Source organism: Podarcis filfolensis, assembly GCF_964270895.1.
Source record: "Podarcis filfolensis genome assembly, chromosome: 2".
In the NCBI taxonomy this organism is placed as follows: Eukaryota; Metazoa; Chordata; class Lepidosauria; order Squamata; family Lacertidae; genus Podarcis; species Podarcis filfolensis.
Window position 1 is genome coordinate 46,762,701 of NC_139605.1, and position 19,696 is coordinate 46,782,396.

At 40.4% G+C, this 19,696-nt stretch overlaps 1 protein-coding gene across 1 annotated transcript; it reads right to left on the minus strand.

Moving 5' to 3' along the window:
• Positions 1–507: 507 nt before the first annotated feature.
• ISY1 (ISY1 splicing factor homolog) lies at positions 508–14,566 on the minus strand. The gene is made up of 11 exons (XM_083603178.1): positions 14,466–14,566; positions 12,914–12,936; positions 12,512–12,563; positions 10,378–10,443; positions 9,567–9,609; positions 9,064–9,176; positions 8,204–8,321; positions 6,593–6,715; positions 3,202–3,314; positions 2,077–2,163; positions 508–1,259 (listed from the first exon to the last, which is right to left on the minus strand). Exons 1-11 carry the CDS (start codon positions 14,466–14,468, stop codon positions 1,152–1,154), a joined length of 849 nt encoding a protein of 282 aa, XP_083459304.1. The 5' UTR covers positions 14,469–14,566; the 3' UTR covers positions 508–1,151.
• Between the last annotated feature and the right edge of the window lie 5,130 nt (positions 14,567–19,696).

Below are 19,696 nucleotides of genomic sequence, written 5' to 3' on the forward strand. Positions count from 1 at the left end.
GGGATAACCAACCCATGCTTTTCCTTGGTTGACTTTTCCTAATATAAATCTTGTTCAACTCCCTTTCACAGCCACAATAAGCACACAAAGGACACATGAGTACTAGTGGCCACACAAGCTTACATAATTTTTTGGTTTGTAAAAGCTATTTTAGGAAAGTAGGTCATGATAAATCCCATGCTTTACCTGTGAACTGGACTAATACAAGACAAACACACACAGTGACTGCACTGTAATATTCCTTTGGGGAAATGGCCCATAAAAATGTGTACCGGCTTCACCTGCAATATTACATCTTTCAAATGGGTTCCATGCACATACATTTCAGATAATGATCTTATTGGTATTGATTTATGGAGTCCTAACATTTCTTGATTCTGTTTATTGAAACCTCCCTCACTCATGTGATAAAGCAGATTCTGGCAGCTAAGAGGCTTTAGTCTCATGACTTTCCCATAAAGAAATAGACGTATTTTCAAGCCACAGTGAAAACTATGAACAAATGTGTCTACATAAAAATTGTTTTACTGAAAAGATCCGCGTGATATTACAAAGGTGAAACAGTATTTACAATATAAGTTGCTGAAATATCCAGCATTTCAGAAATCCAACCAAGTGGGTGTTGACATCGAGCTTTGAGCATGCTACATAAAGCTGTATTAGTTGTGCAGAGCGCTTCAGTTCTGCTGTGAAGTCAAACATTAAAAAACAACAACAACAACACACTGCAACAACTGCCTTCAGTTCTGTTCCAAATTTGTAGGCAGTTAGGGTGAGCAGCTAAATATGGCTTTATCTAAATGCTGTTGTATTTTACTGAGACTGGAGAAGCATACTGGAATGCTAATCTCTAATTTAAGAGAAACTGAAAATGCCAGAAATTAAGCAAAAAGGAAAGCAGCTAGAAAAGGACAACTCAAAGGCAAGCTGGCTAGTTATTTTGAGTTTTGACTACTGAAGCTGAAAACAAAAAATTGTACAGAATAGGGCAGAGTAAAATGCTTGCAGTGAAATGTGCTTAGGGAAAGAAATCACCCTTTGTTTCCAGCATTTGTAAAGTGTACATTATTTTTGCAGAACCAATGTGCTTTAAGCAACTGCTCCCAGGATGCTTTAGGATGGATTATAAAACAGAACTGTCTCAACACACGCTACAGTCCTAGAAGTCTCTTAGCCTCTTCACTTTGAGCCATAAGAGCTTCACTGGCATACTTCTGAAGAAGTTCCATCTTCTTTCTTCGGACAAGAGCTTCTTCAATCTGCAGATTAAAAACATTCAGCCTTAAAATAAAGTACTGAAACTTCACAGATTGCAAATGATTTAGTAAAAATAGCTTATACGTACATGCCGGCAACGAAAAGGAACTACCTAATGAAAGCTTTGAAGAGAGGTGTCAAAAGATTATTGCTGTGGCCAAAGTCTGATGTTCCTTGACCTAAGTTGCCAGTGACTTTTAGGATGCTGTATCACCACTTTTCCAGAACTGATACAAACTCTCCTTGCAAAGATGCTGAGGTATCAGGGTGCATTCAACTAACCGGATGTGCTGGTGGAAGCCAGGGCAAGAACTCACTAGTGCAGCAGCACAATACTTTCCTTTTCATTGCACATTATGCTCAGAACCTTCTGAATTGGGGCTGCAGAAAACCAGTTTACTGTTTCATTGCAACAGGCACATTATGGTTTGCTGCAGCCCAGAAACAGAAGTTCTAATTTACTGAGTGGGAGGAGCAATGGAATCCCAAGGCTCATTCTTGTAACACTTAAGCGTTGTTTCACATGGTTATGTCTGAACAACCCCTTTATAGTTATCAAAGTGCAAAATGATTCTCTTCTGAGATACAAACACTTTCTGAACCTTAGTCTGGCTTTATTTTTCAGCTAAACTGTATATGTTTGCTCCAGTTATTTCACATAAATTTGCAAAATGCACTAATGAAGTCAGGAATGACAGAGAAAACACAGTAGCCGCAAAAAGGTGCCACAAAACGTTTTTTCCTGGAGTAGGCCAACGTAGCTATTCCTCTGGAAGTTCAATGTACCTGTACAACTTTTATTTTCTATTTGTTCCTTACCTCTTGTTGTGATGGCACTGGGACATGAGCAATAAACTTCTGCTGACTGTCCTCTCCTTCTTTTTCCTTTCCGCTTTCTTCATCAGACTGCAATACATTTAGAACATTCAGTTTATGCAACCACACGCATCATGCCAGTGAAGAAAAAGTCAACACCAGGCGCCTGATTTTGTTCTAGCTGGACTGTCCACACTCCTGCCACAAAGCCAATGAGCATCAACTGTCCTGTAGGAAAGAATATCAGGTGCTGGGCAGTAGATAGGAGTGTACCTTGCTCAGAGAAAGGGAAGCAGTTTCAGTTTGGTGGGAACTGCTTCTTGCTCCCTGTGCTGTTCTTTGAGGTCACCTCCAACACAGGGATCACAAAGCCCTTTGCAATCTTCCCCATGCTCTCCTTTACACCTCCAATGTCAAGGTGCAAAGGAGAACGGAATACATCACAGAGGGCTTTGAAAGCCTCCCCTCATTTCTCCTTTCCAGCCCTGATGCTGGAGGTGATAAGGTGAAGTGCATGCATGGAAGAAGTAAACGAAGGAAAGAAAGTCTCCCCTTCATTCCCCACTCCCACTTTGAGAAGCGCTGGGTGGGGGGAGTCTACATCTTCCTGCTGCACCCATTTTATACAAATTCAGACAACACGCATTGGGCTGAGCTGCTTTAAAAATCAGATTTCTCCAAAGTTGGAAAATATGTGAGGTTTTTTGTTAACTACATTTCCTAACTTGGTCAAATGCAAACTGACTAGCTTTCAAGTTCCATTATAAAAAGCCAAAGTGTTTTCTTTAAACCACACAAACACACAGCCATAAGTCCACAGCAGGCTTCATGCATGCTCTGTGTGTAAACAGTACACAGCAGGAAGCACAGCCTAAATCAAGACTTGATTCATCTTGATGTTTCATTCCAAATTCAGAAACACACCCCAGCTTCTGACAGTCACATTTTATCCACGTAGAAAAGAAATTGCACTTATCACATACATAAAGACACTGAAATGCACAGACACTGAAACGGGCAGGCCTATCCAAGTTTGCTAATGTTTATGCCACTCTGCCTTTTACTGTTAATGAATTCTTCTACATTCATGGCATGCTGTTATTAGCAGAACTGAAACCAGCACAATACCTCATCATCATTTACTGCATAGATGTTTATTTCCTCCTCCTCTTCTTCTTTATCACCTCTTGCAAGCCGTGCTTCTCTTTCTGCTTTCCATTTTTCCACTGCTTCTGCAATAACTGGGCAAGTAAAAAAAGTAGTACTTTATGTTTGGATTTTAAGAGGTTGACCGAATTCAATTCAAAAAGCACCAGCTCTTTCATTTCAGAGTCAATTATAAGAGTCAACTTTTGATGAATCCACAAACGTATTTATCAGTTTTTACTTGCACTGTTTGAACTTTGCTTCCTTGAGAAGGGAACAGTAGCATTGGAGAAGGCATTTAGAAGGGTACAATTAGCAGAAACTTACAGCAATCCTACAAAGAGTTATGGGCAGGGTTTTCTCATGTTCTACTTACAACAGATTGGGCTAGAAATAGGGGTGGTGGGTATCCAAGAGTGTCACTCAGTTGATAGCCTTCTGTCAGCTGAACAGTAAGGGAAGCATCCCTCCTGCCCAGCACCTGTCCCCCATTTTGATTCAAGTCTGCAGCACACATTACTCAACTTTATCCAGATAGAAACTGACCATGTCTCCCTCTAAACCTTGCTTACCTTTTACCCAGTGCTATGATAAGTTCTGAGAAAGCCTGAACTTTATTATACTTTAAAATGGTTTACTATACTTTAAAATGGTTTGCCTTTCCTGTACTGCATACATAAGGAATTCTTTCAAGTTTATGAAGTGTGACTCCTGTTCACAAAAGCTAGGCTGACTTCACTAGCATACATTTGTATGTGTTCAGTTTTTAATACTATTTTTAACAACTCATTAAGGAATGAAGTAACCTCTAGGTTAGATTACGGCAATGGGACTGCCTCTGAAGATGGTTTGCAAACTTCAGCTAGTGCAGAATTCAGCAGCCAGGTTGCTCACTGGGGCAAGGTGGTCTAAGAATATTACATTGATCCTGGCACGCCTGCACTGGCTACCAAGGAGTTCCCAAGCCCACAGTGCTGGTTTTGACCTACAAAGCCTTAAATGGCTCAGAACCACAAGCAATTCTGTGCTGCTGTAACATTTACAGTTGAGTGAGAGTACCACAGTAGGTTGGGGCAGCTCTGGATCCATTTCTAGCAGTGGAGATTCTATCAGGGAGTGTTTGTTCAAGATGGAAAATACTTTGCTGCAGGAAGTTTCAACCTCCCTGCTTCCTGCATTTATAGCACCATCTACTATAGGCCAGGAATCAGGCAACAAGCAAGCTTGATACCATCGTTGGAGCACCAGGGCAGAGAAAAAGGCAGAGAAAAACTAGAAATTAGTGCTGTGGAAAACAAGCTACCAAAAACCAGCCCCTGCATATTTAAGAGAGTCTTTTCCAGCTTGCCAAACTTTGCGATATAGCTCCAGAACTGGGTGTTCCAGAACTTGCTGCCAAATCTAGCTTTTCAGAACTGTCTAAAAGAGACCTGTTCAAACATGTCACAATTCACTGTTCTCTCCTTTAGCTGAAGTAAAATGTTCATACTTTCTGGATCATCATTTCTGCCTTTGGCAAAATAAATATTTCAAGCAGACTATACAAAGAGACTTCAAAACCAGGGACCATAGTTAGAAAGGAGAAAAAGAACATTATGTGTATCTTAAAATTTATGTATGTAATTAAAAAACACACTTGAACCACACCTGTTGTTTTATATGCCTTCTGTACAAACAATGCAAGCATCTAGAAAAAAAGTGAAGAAGTTACTGGAAAACACAATGGGTTTACTAATACCAAATTGTAGTTCATAAACATATGCAAATTAACTTGGAGGTAAGTGTCATTGGGACCAATGGAACTTACTTCCGAGTAAATATTCATAAGTTCAGACAGCTTGTATCATCATTTGATACAGTAACAGGCTGAAATGAGAAGAGTACAGCAAGACTCAAAATTGTGAAATGAGAATGATACTTATCTGAACACTAGGGTTTAGTCTCAGGAAATGAAAGGAAGGTTGATACAGCCATGGTGCAGGATCAAAGCACACTTGGGAAAGGCATGAACTTACTGTGGAGAACTGATGAATGCTACTTTCAGAACCATGTGCTACTTATATGCCAGTTTGTCATCAGTTGAACAGGTGTTGAATTTTATACTCTTAGATATGTAAGAGTAATTCAAGAAGTTCTAATTTCTGTAGAGATGTACAACTCTTCCCCACAATAAGGTCTACAGAGCCTAGCAAGCCATATTCTCATAATGTACAGCCTTCAAACCTCAAACCCCAGGTAATGTAGTATGTCAATGAAATTCTTCTGATAAAACAATCTAAGTAAAATTACTAGTGTATTCATTTTTCAAAAGGCAATAACCAATCTTCTGAACTCAATAAGCAAAACAGCAGAAGATTTATCTTACTTAAAAGTACCAAAATGGTGGCAAGAAGGCAACTCTGTTGGGGGATAGTTCATGTCAACTTATAATGCTTTGACATAATCAACAGCAGCAGCTTAGTTATTTCCTTCTAGTAGCTCATCTAATTTTCTTGAGGCTGATTTCTTTCCAAAAGACTTGAATTAATTTCCTCTGTCCCCATGTGATTATCATCAGCATAACCGAAGATCTATTTATTGGAGCGAATTGCCAAGGAAGCAGATCCAGATGAGGGAACAGATAAATTTCAGATGTATTTTCTGAATAAAACAAGACCAATATCACTAGTACGTACATCTGACTGCCTTTTAGGAGGAAAAAAAACCTGCACTTCTGTAGCAGAAAAGCTCCAATACTGATTAACTCAATTTTTTTATTTAATAATGTATATACCACTTTATGCAAAAAAACAAAAACCTTCAAAGCGGTTTACAAAAGATAAAAATAATCCGTTACAGACTTTTAAAAACAACCACTAAAACAGCAAATTAACGTGAATTTTACCATCTAACAAGACTACTGATCCATAAAATGAAAGCAATAATCAATGTACTGTACTATAAAATAAATAAGACAGTATTGAAAATGATATTTTTTTAAAAAAAAATTCTTACCTGCACTGATGATAGTCATTTATCTATTTCCACAGTCACACAATCAATCAATCAATCAGTCGCTGGACTGGGTTCCACACAGTCACAAAAACAAAAGTGCCAAACTTAATTCATTCTGCAAGTCTGACTGACTTTCCGAAATGTTCTAAAACCAAGGTGCAGCTTCTGATTGGTGAAGGTGCCCTGGAAATGATAGCTGACAACCGCATTGGGTGTTCAGCTTCCGGAAAACGTTAAAAAACCAGAACACTTCCGGGTTTTGGGCGTTTGAGAACCAAGGTACCACTGTACTTCTTTGTCTTACAGGTAACTAGAAGTAGGGTCTCCTGTAAAAGACACTAAGCAAAGCAACAACCGATCTGAGGTTGACCATGCCTACCTTTCCTTTCATGTTCCTGCTCCAACGGTTCCAGGACACCATCATCCTCATCTCTGTAGCCATAGTATTCTGCATCAATAGCCTTCATGAGTTCAGCTCGTGTCTTCCTGGGAGGAGGAAGGGCTGAAGGAACAAATGCAAAGTCACTCTTCACCCAAGTAAGAGAAAATGGAAGCACATAGCTTTACCTGCTATGACTAGCTAGTCATTAAGATTTAACTAAATAGCCAAGGACACCTACAGTATATTCAAGCCACTGGGTAAAACATGCCAGCAATGACTGTAAGAAAGAGGAAATTCCAGCCCTACCTGGAGATGCCAGGGCCTATTCCATCAATGTTTCTAAATTAATACAGTAAATTTTAAATAAAAAATAAACAGTAGCAATTGCACTGCAATAATTGAGCAGGGCAATCAGTTGCATATGTATTTTCTCCCCCTCTTACCATTTGCATTAAACTGAGGGGAAACTACTGGAAAATAACTCCCAACACGTCTTATGGGAAAACGTGTGCTACTCTGTAAAATTTTATACTCGATTTAATTTCTCTATTCATAATGAATTGAAAATGATGTTTAAAATAACCTTTGTAAAAAAACAATAACCCAGAAGCTTTTCTTTTGGGAATTATAGGGACAGAACTACCTAAATTGTATAGAAATTTATTTATGTATGTGACTATAGCAGCAAGAATGCTACTCGCCCCAAAATGGAAAGAAGCAGAAGTCCCAGCAAAGGAAGAATGGATACAAAAACTTATGGAACATGCAGAAATGGCTAAACTTACCAGAAAAGTAAGAAATCAAGATAACAAACTTTTTATAAAAGAATGGAAATGGTTTATTGAATATTAACAGATAAAAACATTGGCAGGATTACTGTAATAACCTGCAGTTTCATAAGAGTATATATTTAAAGTAGATAATTAAATGAGCAAATTAAATGAATTTGGATATGCAGGAGATATTAAAAAATAAATTTAAGGAACCACAGAAAGAGGGGGAAGGAAGTCAAACTTTGAAATGTTAAAAAGTCATACTTTGAAATAGGAGAACACTTCAATCTCCCAGGACATTCTATACAAGATCTCAAAGTAGCTGTATTACTACAAAGGAATTTCAGAAATAGACTGGAAAGAGAAGCTGCTGAATTGCAACTCATTACCAAACTTAAAACCATGGAGAGACCTGGTCTGAACAAAGACATTGGATTCTTATCTCATTATACATGACAAAGCCATTTTTCACCTTCTCACCCCTTGCTTTTTCCTGTAAGACCTATTGCAGTCGTTAAGAGTCGTCAACAGGCTCATCACAGCTATCTGCCAATCACCCATTCCCACCACCCTTCTGAGTAATACCCCTCCCCACCTTCTCACTATATAGAAGGATCTGGCAACTTCTGTTTCAGTGTATCTGAAGAAGTGTGCATGCACACGAAAGCTCATACCAAGAACTAACTTAGTTGGTCTTTAAGGTGCTACTGGAAGGAAATTTTTTTTTGTTTTGAAATGTTAAAATGATTGTAAAATTAATGAAATGTATAAATAAAAACTTTTTAAAAAGATTTAATTTTTCGAATGCATATGCCACATGCACAAAAATACTTACGTTCTTTTTCAAAAAGCTCTCTGACCCCAGGCAAATCTTTAGCAGCTCCAAAATATTTGTAACCCCTGTTTCCTGGAACTTCTTTCCCTTCATGATCAAGCATTTTGGGACCAATTCTCTTGAGGGGGAAGAAAGGGGTAAAAGCCACAGTGCTTAGTATTTCCTCTTGTGTGGCTGATTAGACAGAACTTGTGAGTACAGGCAGTTTCATGTGGTTTGGGCAGACCGAGATTGGCATGGTCAAATCTGGAGAACTTCACACAAACTATTTATAACATGGAAGACCCAACAATACATTTGAATTATTGAGTTACCTATGTGGATATCCACTTACACAAGTCTTGGAATAACTGGGTAAATTTCCTTCATGAGTGTAAATCACCCCATGATGAGCTAATCACAAGGTCAACCAACGTGGTTGCTACGGTAATGGCCCAGTGCTCAGACTATATCTGTGATTAATATGTCAGCTCAGTAGTCTGTTACTCTGTAGTTTATCTGTCTGTCTGTCTGTCAGTCAGTTAGCCAAGTTACTTGTTCAGTGTTATGTCTTGAATTGCTGAACTTATTTAAAGCAACAGAGATACCTTGTACTTGTAGGTATCTGTATCTGGAAAAGCCCACAAGCTGTATCTATCCATGTCCAGAACTGTTTTACTGAGCCTTATCTTCTGCAACAGTATACTATCTGAACCTTTCTCTGCTTCCGTGTGGTGAATGGTATTGAGAGCCACTGTGTGGGTATCTCACCTGAGATTCCCAATGATAAGAACCAGGCAGTGGTTATTAATTAGAACAGAGAAATTTGTATTGCGTTTGCACTTTCCTACATACGGATCTAATAATTTTTATATACTTACTGCATAATCGGGTCCTCCTAGCTCCTTTATCCGGACTTCCCAGTGCCCCTTTTCTCTTAGGAGTTTGTTAATTTCATCATTCAAGTCACGAATTCTGAATTCACCTAAGCCAGCTTTTTTAAAGGAAATGGGAGGGAAATAACTATTTCAGTCATTGATATACACTCTCTATTCTGAATTTTTCCAGGTACTGTAGGACAGTGTTTTTCAAACTATCTGATGTGGTAGATTTCTTTCTACCCCACAATGTAGAAAGGGAGCAGGGCCATATTTGATCCCTGAAGTGTCCTACCCAACCTGGATTGAGGTGGAATTACGCCAGAGTAACAGCTGATGGCTCATGAACCAGCAGCGATCCATGGACCACCACTTTGAGTAGCACTGCTGTAGAATACTGCTCATTCATATTGCTTTATTTCTCTCTGTCACATGAAGACATCAATCCCTCTGCTTTCTGCCCCTCCATTAGGAATATTAACACTGCCCCTGCATTAGGAACTTACCATTTTGAATTTGTGCCACTTTCTTGGAAATTTCACCAATAATCTGTTTAAAAAGAGACATTATACGACAATTACTTTTTTCCTCAAATCAGCAGCATCTATGTATGCTGTATGACGCAATACCTTTAAAAAGTTTTTGTTTAATGAATAATAATTTTAAAGCTATTTGTTTAAGGTACTGCGTCATGCAATCATTATTCAAAAAGAGCATTTCCAACATTTTCTCTCCCATGACCTAGAAATGGTTTCGCAGACAACCAATTTTGACAATTCATAGATTTAAAACTTTGGAACTGTTTTGCTAAACTACAACAGCTGGTTTGTAGTTTAACACAATGATGCCATGGTGTGCATAGGCCTAGCCCTGCCACTAGCCAAAGTGAGCCCCTTGCCTCAGGTAGCAGACTGGGAGGAGGAACAGAGCATGCTCCTCCTTGCCACAGCATCATCCGTGACAAAGCAGAGAAATACATGAGTACTGTCGTACCTTCAAAGTTGAACAGAATCCATTCCGGAAGTCTTCTAAAACGTTCGGAAAGCAAAGCAAAGCACAGCTTCTGATTGGCTACAGGAAGCTCCTGCAGCCAATCGGAAGCCCCGTCGGACGTTCGCCTTCCAAAACAACGTTCAAAAACCAGAACGCTCACTTCTGGGTTTTGATCGCTCAGGAGCTGATTTGTTTGGGAGCCAAGGCATTTGAGATCCAAGGTACGACTGTCTTTCAATAAATGGACAGAAGTTGGAACTATGTTATCAGGGGTTCATTTATATACTTAGAGGATTGTTATTCAGAATCCACAACAGCAAATACCTGCCGCCTCCATTTCTCAGCTTTTGGCAGTTCATTACATTCTGAAGCAAGAAAAGGCCTTCGCTCCTGTTTGAAACAAAGAAATATAATTTGATTATGGTATCTTCAGATTTGTGTACTTTCTGTATTTTCACTGTCTGCACATACAGCCAATGCAACTCAACATTTCACTCCCGATACTTTCCACATCTCTGTAATAGTTCCAAGTATGCACAAGTAAGAGTCTAATTTCCTTTGCCTCACACTGCCATTTGAATATTGGTTCCTCCTTTTGCGCACCACATTCAAACAACCTGGACACAGTGCAGCACTACCAGTGGCTGCTCTGGATTTCTGAAATTAATTTCCTTTTGCGAGTCAAAGCTTTCAGGAATACTGGAAACCCTTTTCTGGTCAAGCTGCTGTTGACCAAATATAAGGTAGCAAATATCTCTTAGATACAGGGCAAGTCTTAAATAAGACTGCTTTAGGGTCCACCAACATTTTGGGGGCACTTATTCCAAATATCTCTCTTGGGATTGAAGCTTCTCTCCCTCCTCTTTCAACCCCAAGGGGGGGCACAGATAATTCCATGTGTCTCACACTCAGATTCTGGAACCCACCTTGACTTTCTAGCTGTTATTTTGAAAATAAAAAAATACATAAGTTTTCGGTTTCACACTGCTTTCCCACAAAAATCTGTGCCCTAAGCAGTTTGCATGGGGTTTTTTGTTTGTTTTTTAAAATCATAATTCTTGAAATTGCTTGCATTAGCGGCAGTTATATTTTTTACAAGTTATTTTATGAGCTTTAACATGCAGTAAAACCTTTCCTAGGTGATATCCAACTACTCCATGTATGATTAACACTTTATATCATCCCAAGCTTACAGGTTTAATGTAGGCTAACAAAATATCAGACAGTGAGTTCTTGGGTCAAAAATATTTACCCCTTTCCCCACTATAATCATGTCTGCCCTTCTGTCACAATAGAGGCAGCCATTAATTTTGCACTGCTGCTATTACCTTAATACTTTCTCTTGTCAGAACAGATGCCAAAGGCTGCTTTATAGATAAAGGTGCCACCACTGCTACCCTGTAGTTTTTGTCTGGACAACCAAAGTACAGACGCCACTGGGGACATTGGACAGTTGAACAAGTATTTAATATTTACGTGGAGCTGGACTGTCTTGCCTGCAGTGGAACTCTGCTAACTGGACACTTCTGCAAGTACAAGCGGAGGATGCAATTCTGGGCAGCTCTTCTTTCTCCCCATACCCCTCCCTGCCCCCAAAATGTTCCAGACAGTTGGACTCCCCAGAACAGTGGGGGAAGATGGCAAAGGGAGCTTGCAGGGTGAAGGAGAGGCGGAAATTACCAATAATCACCTCTTTCCCTTTCCTCTAACTGGTTTGATGTCTATTGGAGAAGAGAGGAGCCTTTCCATTCATAGAATAGACACTCTGGATCCACCTCAATGAGAATGGGACAGGGAAGGGAATCACTGTTTTAAAATCTAAAGGGGGAAAAACAGGGCTACAGAAGATGAATGAATCTTCCTTACAGATTTTGGTAGAGGATTACACTCCTGTTTTCCTGCCTTTCCTAAAGTTAACCTTCCTTTGCCCCATCACTCCCTTTGTCACTTTTGGCAGGACAGGTTGTTATTTTTTATATTCGTTTTATGCCGCAACCTGTCATCAGCTTGTGAGTGCTACAATACACAAGCATAAAACAAAATGTAACAGCTCTATTGTTTTACAAGATAGAAAAGGCATTGATTTGTAAAAGTTAAAATGAGACATCACATGGCTGTCCATTGGTACAGCATGGTATCATGTGGAAGACTCGAGTTCATAATCACGCCAAGAACAAAATGCTCAATAGTTGATTCTCTAGTAAGACAATTATCAAGGAGGCAAAAGTCTGGAGACTCACTTCCAGTTTCCTTTGCAGAATAATGAAAGATAAGCAGAAACATATGACTAGGTCAACAGTCATGTATTAATGCATCCGTTCCAATGTTTTAGAAAAGTTTGCCTGCTATGGTTGCATACGACTTTCAGTGGTCTGAGAAACTCTGATCTACCCCTACATTATTAGAAACTGCTCCATAAATCTTCCTCCTCAGAAGCCAAACTGGTTTTCTGGCTTACCTTAACTTTTCCTTCTTCTAGCTGAGCTTGGCGAAATCTCGCCAAGGCCGTCCTAAAAGGAAGAAAGTTCCATGTCAAACAGACAATATGCAATCATAATACTCATGTGTCATACATTTATACGATTTAGCATGGGAAGAACCAAACATAAGCCTTATAAAGACATGGAGAAAATATTAAAATTGTGTGTTTTAGGAATACTTTGTCACAGACTGAAACACCATGTCAAAAATGTAACTAATAAGCACAGGCAGAAAATACCAAGATTAACATATTGTAAGCTGTAGAAGTGCAAAGTAATGTTTCTTAAACGGTTATGGATCAAAGGCAGAAGGCAGCTTAACTGTTAGAATATGCTGAAAATATTCTCAGTGACAAAATATCAATATTCAGACTACTTACATGGCCTTTTCTGCATTTCGAGCCTAAAATGAGAGAGTGGGAGAATAGGCTTTATTTGAGAATTGAATACCAGTAAAACCTAAGTCTAGAGAATATTATGCAAAGATAACTGTAGAAACCTAGCCAATTAAGATGGTAAAAGGGTCACATTTCCCATAGACCTTATTATTACATATAAACTTTATAGTGCAGCAGCATCTAAGCCACATTGATATATATTATACCTAATTAGACAACCCTCTCAATACTACCGCCCACACATTGTGATGAACTATAGCTAATAGATCACTGTGAATGTTTCTAAAAGGAATCATTTGCTCCTTTCCACTTGCACTGGGAGAAAACAACTACCATCTCTGGCTCTTTATTACATCTGAACCAGGGACCACAGTTGGTTTCATTCTCAACAAATCTCAACTCATAGCCAGAATTTGCTTGTGACATGTGAATGGGACCATGTTACCATTCACTTGAGAGTAAGGACTTTTTTTGCATCAGTAACCAAGTCCCAGCAGCTGTTAAGGTCTTCAAAAAGAAAAAAAAGAGCCAGTCAACTGTTTTGGAATATATAAAAAAATGACGAGGTAGTAATGTTTCCACCATATATAAAGCTGAGACACAGGGTAGAAATCGTTCGATCATTAAAGTTAACTAAGCAGTTGAAGAATATGGACATTTATGCATTTCCCACTATAAAACATGTTGCTTGCAAGTTGAATATAGTGGTACCTCTGGTTACATACTTAACTCGTTCCGGAGGCCTGTTCTTAACCTGAAACTGTTCCTAACCTGAGGTGCCACTTTAGCTAATGGGGCCTCCTGTTACTGCCGTGCCACCAGAGCACAATTTCTGTTCTCATCCTGAAGCAAAGTTCTTAACCCGAGCTACTATTTCTGGGTTAGCGGAGTCTGTAACCTGAAGCATCTGTAACCCGAGATACCACTGTACAGATACCACCCTCAATTTTTAGCCACACCAGTACAACCCTGCTGTCTGTTACTTCTGAAGAACTCGTTTGATCATGATGGGTTTGAATGCCACTATAGAGAAGAATGAAGCAGAATTGATGGTGTGAAGTTACCCAGAGCCAAGAGATGACAGCTATGGGGAAATATAAAAGAGACTGCTGCGTGCATTTATTTATGTATGCAACGTGTTTAGCCGTTTTAACATTCCAAAACAAGCAGTACAGCAAATACTCAGGAGAGGCAGAAATTCAACAGGTTCAGCATCATTTCCAGGGACAAGAAGCTATGAAATGGTCTTACAGCAATTTTTGTCTATTGAAAATGTTTATATCCCACCCTTGCACTGTATTTGTAGCGCTCAGGCCAGCTTGCAGCAGTTTTTTTTTTTTTTAAACAACACCGAAATAATGCAGCCAAAAAAAGGACATGGCAAGAAGCTACTGTTGTGAAATAAGTAAAGAGAAATAGAGGAAATGGGAATGAAGCCCCGGGAGGATGCCCAGAAAAGCACCGACTTGGCTGAGGCGCCGGGGCAGGTCGCGCGCGAATAAAAACACGAGAGCGCGCCCGCCCATTCACTCACCATGGCGGAAGATCCGCAGAAACGTAAAGCTACGCCGATAGCGGGGTCCCAGGCGGAAACGGCTCCTTGGCGGCTACGCGGTGCAGGCGCACGCGTGCAGGGGACACCGCCCCGGAAGAGGCTGGCCTTAAAGCGAGCGAGGGGGCTGCTGCAATCGCAGCGACTTCCGGCTCTAGTTCTCAGGGTGCTGTTCAGGCGGGGCGAGAAGCGGTGGGACTGCATAGAAGAAATTAATGAGGCAACAGCTAAGCGGGGAACGGGGCTAGAAAGTTCACAGTGCTTATTGAATTTGTATACCGCCTTTTGCAGTTTCTGCAACAAAAGCGCTTGGTTCCCCACCCCGCAGCAGGGCTTTTAATGCTGCATGATTTTGACTTCTGTTTGCTCTCCTAGCAGCAGCGGACCCAGGCAGACCCTGAGCCCCGATCGGAGCCAGCCCTCGCTGGGAAAACACGGTCCAGGGAAGACCGAGCTTGCTCGGTGTATCATGGAAGAGCACTGAAAAGGAGCGCTCCTTTTTGTTACGTGCCCCCCTTGTAATCAGAGGAAGTTCAGCAGATGGAGATGCAGAGATGAGAAACGTCGCATTGTTGAATTTCGACCTTTCGTCTACGTCAGGCTTCCTCAACCTTGGCCCTCCAGATGTTTTTGGCCTACATTTCCCATGATCCCTAGCTATCAGGACCAGTGGTCAGGGATGATGGGAATTGTAGTCTCAAAACAGCTGGGGGCCGAGGTTGAGGAAGCCTGGACGGCTTTTCTTTTTTAAGCACACAGAGAGTAAAGTCCTAGTTGCAGTGCTTTGAAAAGCACCGTGGCTGCTCTCCACAATTGCAAAACCAAGCCGCTGAGGCATAATTATTTGGCACAACGGGGGTGAGGAGAGGTTCTGTGTTTCCAAAGCCTATGTGACAAGCAGGTATTCAGCAGGCACACCTACTGCCCAGCCCATGCACCTACATAGAAAACATTCCGTTCTTCTGACAGGGAGGTGTCAAATGTGCACCTCCTTCTATTGATATTAAAAGACTGCTTAGTTAGCAGCCCTTCTCTGGCCCAGTATGTGCCAGCCCAAGCATTGCTAATCTGGCGCCTATGAGCACAATGACACTTGCAAAGTTAGTGCCCCCAGGCAGAGGGCCCAATCTCTGAGCTTTCTTTAAAGTCAGTCTGAAGACCCCCTAGAAACAATGTTATGAAGCAAAATTGGCAGGTACCCACCTAAGTGATTTCTATGAAATGAGCCAGCCTGACTGCTCCCGTCACTGTTTTTAGCCAATGAATGATGTCAGATGATTGGTAAGTGATTTGTTTGAACACCAGGGAATTCCTGCGGCCCTAAAGAGTTGTTTTCCTCTTGTCTGCTTCTGTCGTTTGTTCTAGTCTTTGGAATCCATGTAGTTTGCCCTTCTTCTCTTATTAGCAATCAGGATGCATCTTTCCTATGGCAGATTTGTCTGAGATCACCCTAGAAGTTATGCAAATACACAGTAAGTATGGGCGGATATTAAAGATTTCAGCCTCCCCACAAAAGGCAAATGTGAAAATTTTGCCTTTCCTGCTCTGGATAAAATATTGCAGCTTTACCTTCACACGCAATATCTTCAATGACATTCAGCTATCAGCCTAATTATAAACATATTTTACTCTGAATAAAGCCCAGTACTAAGCTTGAGACTGAATTGCCTAGACACCAGTAACAACAGGAACATAGTTTCAATCCACAATTGAAATTAGGAGTCTCAGATTGTTGTTGCGGCCAGAAAATCCAGTCGTAAGTGCCAGCAGTACACTTGGAGCCGTGGAAAGAACAAAAGTAGAACATATATTGAGCCAGGGATTCACTGGAGGACCTTGAGATACAGTAACTTCATTTTCCAGATTCAGTCATTAGCATCCCCTTCCTTTGCAATACAGAGGTAGGAATAGTGGACTGTGACATCATACAATTGTAACAATTACCAGTATATTTGTTCTTTGAACACCTAAAACAAACTGCTGTATAGTTAACTGAATTTTAATGTTAATCCAACCATGATAAGCTCAATAGGGTGGGGGTGCTGGTGTTTCTTCCCTCCCTCCCCTAAAACCAGAGAGAACTTATTTACTATTGTTTTAAGTTTCAGTGGTGCTAGAGGGTTTTTTGCTATTCACAAACTCAAAAAGCATTTACTTTCTTCTGCCATCTGATGGATGCATGCTATAACTACAGGTCTAGGAGAGGACAAATCCTTCTGTTTAATGAGGCATTTTTACAGCATGATCCTAAAGATGTTAATAAACATCTATCATTCTAGCAGCAATACTGCCTGGTCCTGTGGTGTTATGTGTAGGGTCTACTCCTTAAGTCTTCTAATCCCCCAAAGATATCATGCGAGGCAGCGGAGGTTTTGGATCAGTTTTCCTTCTCCCAGGTGGTCTACTTTCCCAGGTTGATAAGCTCCATCTGCCCCTCACATCCCTCTACAGCATGTGCAGAAACCATTTTCTTAATCGTTGGCCCCACTATTCGTCTCTTTGCATGCAGGGAAGACACATTGGCTACCCTCACCTGGTTTAGCCGGCCAGTCAAAGCCATTCCTGGACCGCTGTCACACACCAACAGCTTTTAGGAGTCACAAGTGAGAGCTGGGTGCAGGGTGGGGACCAAAGGTGGACAACTACCCCAGAAGCACAGCATGTCCCCCACCAGAAGTACTACCTCTCCCCTAACACTCCATACACCCTAACTATGTAAGCATCAGTAATCTTTACTGCTTCTGATGGTCTAATACATTGTATCTAGAGCTGAGATCCTGGCTAGCTTATGACTGGACATGTGATTTCCTACCTATAAATTACCCTCTCCATCCTCTTAAACACTGAAACCCAAGGATGATAAATGTGAATGGCAGCCAATGTAGTGCTGCTACCTGTTCTATGTGGAGATATTCCATGCTAAAGGTTCATGGAAAACAGAAAGGTTCTGATGGCTCAAGTTCAATAAACCATAGGAAACAACAAATCTCTACTAATTCTATCATTTTTCCTGATCAAGAATTACTCTGAAGGAGTTAATTCCTCATACAAATTCAATCTTTCTACCAATGCATTATAATTTTCAAGTAAATTATGATGGATCATAGGAAAAGTTTAACATCAGTGATAACCATACGCATAAATGAGAAGCAAAACCACGTAAGAACAATGCTAGCTTTTGTAGCAGTGTTTAACTTGCAAGCACTGTGAAATACCATTCAATAAACACAGTATCTCAAAGCACTGAATGGGTGTCATGATGGATGAGATAAGTCATTGTTTACGGCATACTAAGTCAATCACAGTACTTTCTACATGGTGCTTTTAACAGTAATGTACTGTTTGCACTGCCACACGGTGAGGTATAAGCTATAATTATTCCTCCCTGTTTTATCTGCAGAATGAGAAGCAGTAGATTCCCCATAGGCCCATGCAATACATGCAGAAGGATGGAGAATTCAGAAAGGAGGCAAGTTATATAAGAGGACATGACGTGTTACAGCAGTAGTCCTCAACCTCTGGGACCCACGTATGAGGTTTTAGTGGCACATGTGTGACCCACCTTAGGTGAGGTATGGGTCCTGGCCCCACCAATTCCTGAACCATCTTGCTCAAGGAGAACTTCCGTAAGTAAATTAAGACCATACTATTGGTCAAGTGCATACAGTGCTAGGAGCATATCAATGTGAACTCATCCTTAGGTTCACATTTATAGAGTCAAGCTGGTATATGTAATTGAAAATGAGGGGAAATCATTTTGAGACATGTTAGCGTACTATACATTTCTGTGGGAAATGTTACACAAGAACAGAGAATAACCCGCTGTAACAGTATGCTGCTAGTGTATAGCGGCAAGCATAATGAATTGGCAGCTGTATTACTTGGGAAAGTAAGTTTTCTAACAAAGGAATTAAGGCTGAAGGGTAAGGCACTTATTTCCAGGCATAAATATGCAGCTTCAGTGTCAGGGAATTGCAGCAAGCATACAAATGTTCACCCAACTAGAAATCTTAGGATATTTGTAGTACAGAAATACTAACCTACCATGAGCAGTTCAGCAAGGTTGTATACAAAGCTGTGTTTTCTGTGATTGCACAGGAATAAAACACAACACTGAGAAAGAAGAGTATCCTTAGAAACTTTGCATTCACTAATGATGTAGGCAATGCCTGGCCGAAAACCCAGGTGGAAGATGGTATTGAGAATTTCTCGTAATGAAGCCTTCAATACCCTCTCGCACAAGCCCTACCCTTCATTGGAGCTTTTGGCCCCAGATGGTAATGTGATGTAATGTCTGAAAAGGGTTCCCCATGTCAGCTCTATGACAGGCATGTACACAGAACTATACAAAGCCGATAACAAAGTTCTTCATGCAAGTTGTAAATGTGAACTTTCTTCGTCCAACAGTGATGTGAATCTTTGCTCCTGAATTACTTTGACCTGAATGTAGTTCTATGCATCTTGAGCTGTAAAACCAAGGTTGTAACTCTCTTCTTAGCATGAAGGGAGGTTGGGTGAGTGAACAGAAGGGACACATTCTATATCCCTTTTTGTTATCCAGGTTTTTTGAATATTTTTACTGGATTGTCAGAAATTCCAGCTTTTGTGAAACATCTTTATTTTTATGTGTAATAATGTCCTAGGCCTAGCTCAACAGCATTTCAAAACTAGGGGCCATATCAAATGAAATCCAGCCCTTAGTACACCTACTGAAATTAACAGACAAGTTCACTTTTTCCGTGTATCTAGTCTGACTAACACTGGCTATCACCCAGTTAAGGTTATTAGTATGCTATATTAATTCTACATAAGACTAAAATCATGAACTTCTTTTGAAGGTTTTGTCATTTGAGCATTACCCTACGTGTGCATTCAGTATCAAAATGTGTGTACCAACCAATTTTTACGGCAAAAGAAATCTGTATTCAGAGAACACATCAGACCTGCATTACTCATTCAGCGAATGATTGTGTTATATTGGAACTGACAAAATATACTTTGCTAGGCTCTTTCCACTGTATTCCACCAAAGAAAAAAATGAATGGGACGTTGGTTAAGGGGGTCTCACACGTATGGTACTTTGCTTGTTTATAACAGACCATCTTTTGTATTTGTCATAGAATACTATTGGCCATGCAGAATCTTCCTTTTCCCTGTGCTATATGTTCAGCTCTTAGGGTACACTAACCGAATTTTACCAAGTCTCATTAGCC

Coding starts and splice junctions, on each gene's coding strand:
- ISY1 (XM_083603178.1), bottom strand. Junction 12,564..12,913: donor CGAAATGCAGAAAAGGCCAT/GTAAGTAGTCTG, acceptor TCTTCCTTTTAG/GACGGCCTTGGCGAGATTTC. Junction 3,315..6,592: donor GCAGGAACATGAAAGGAAAG/GTAGGCATGGTC, acceptor TTACTTGCCCAG/TTATTGCAGAAGCAGTGGAA.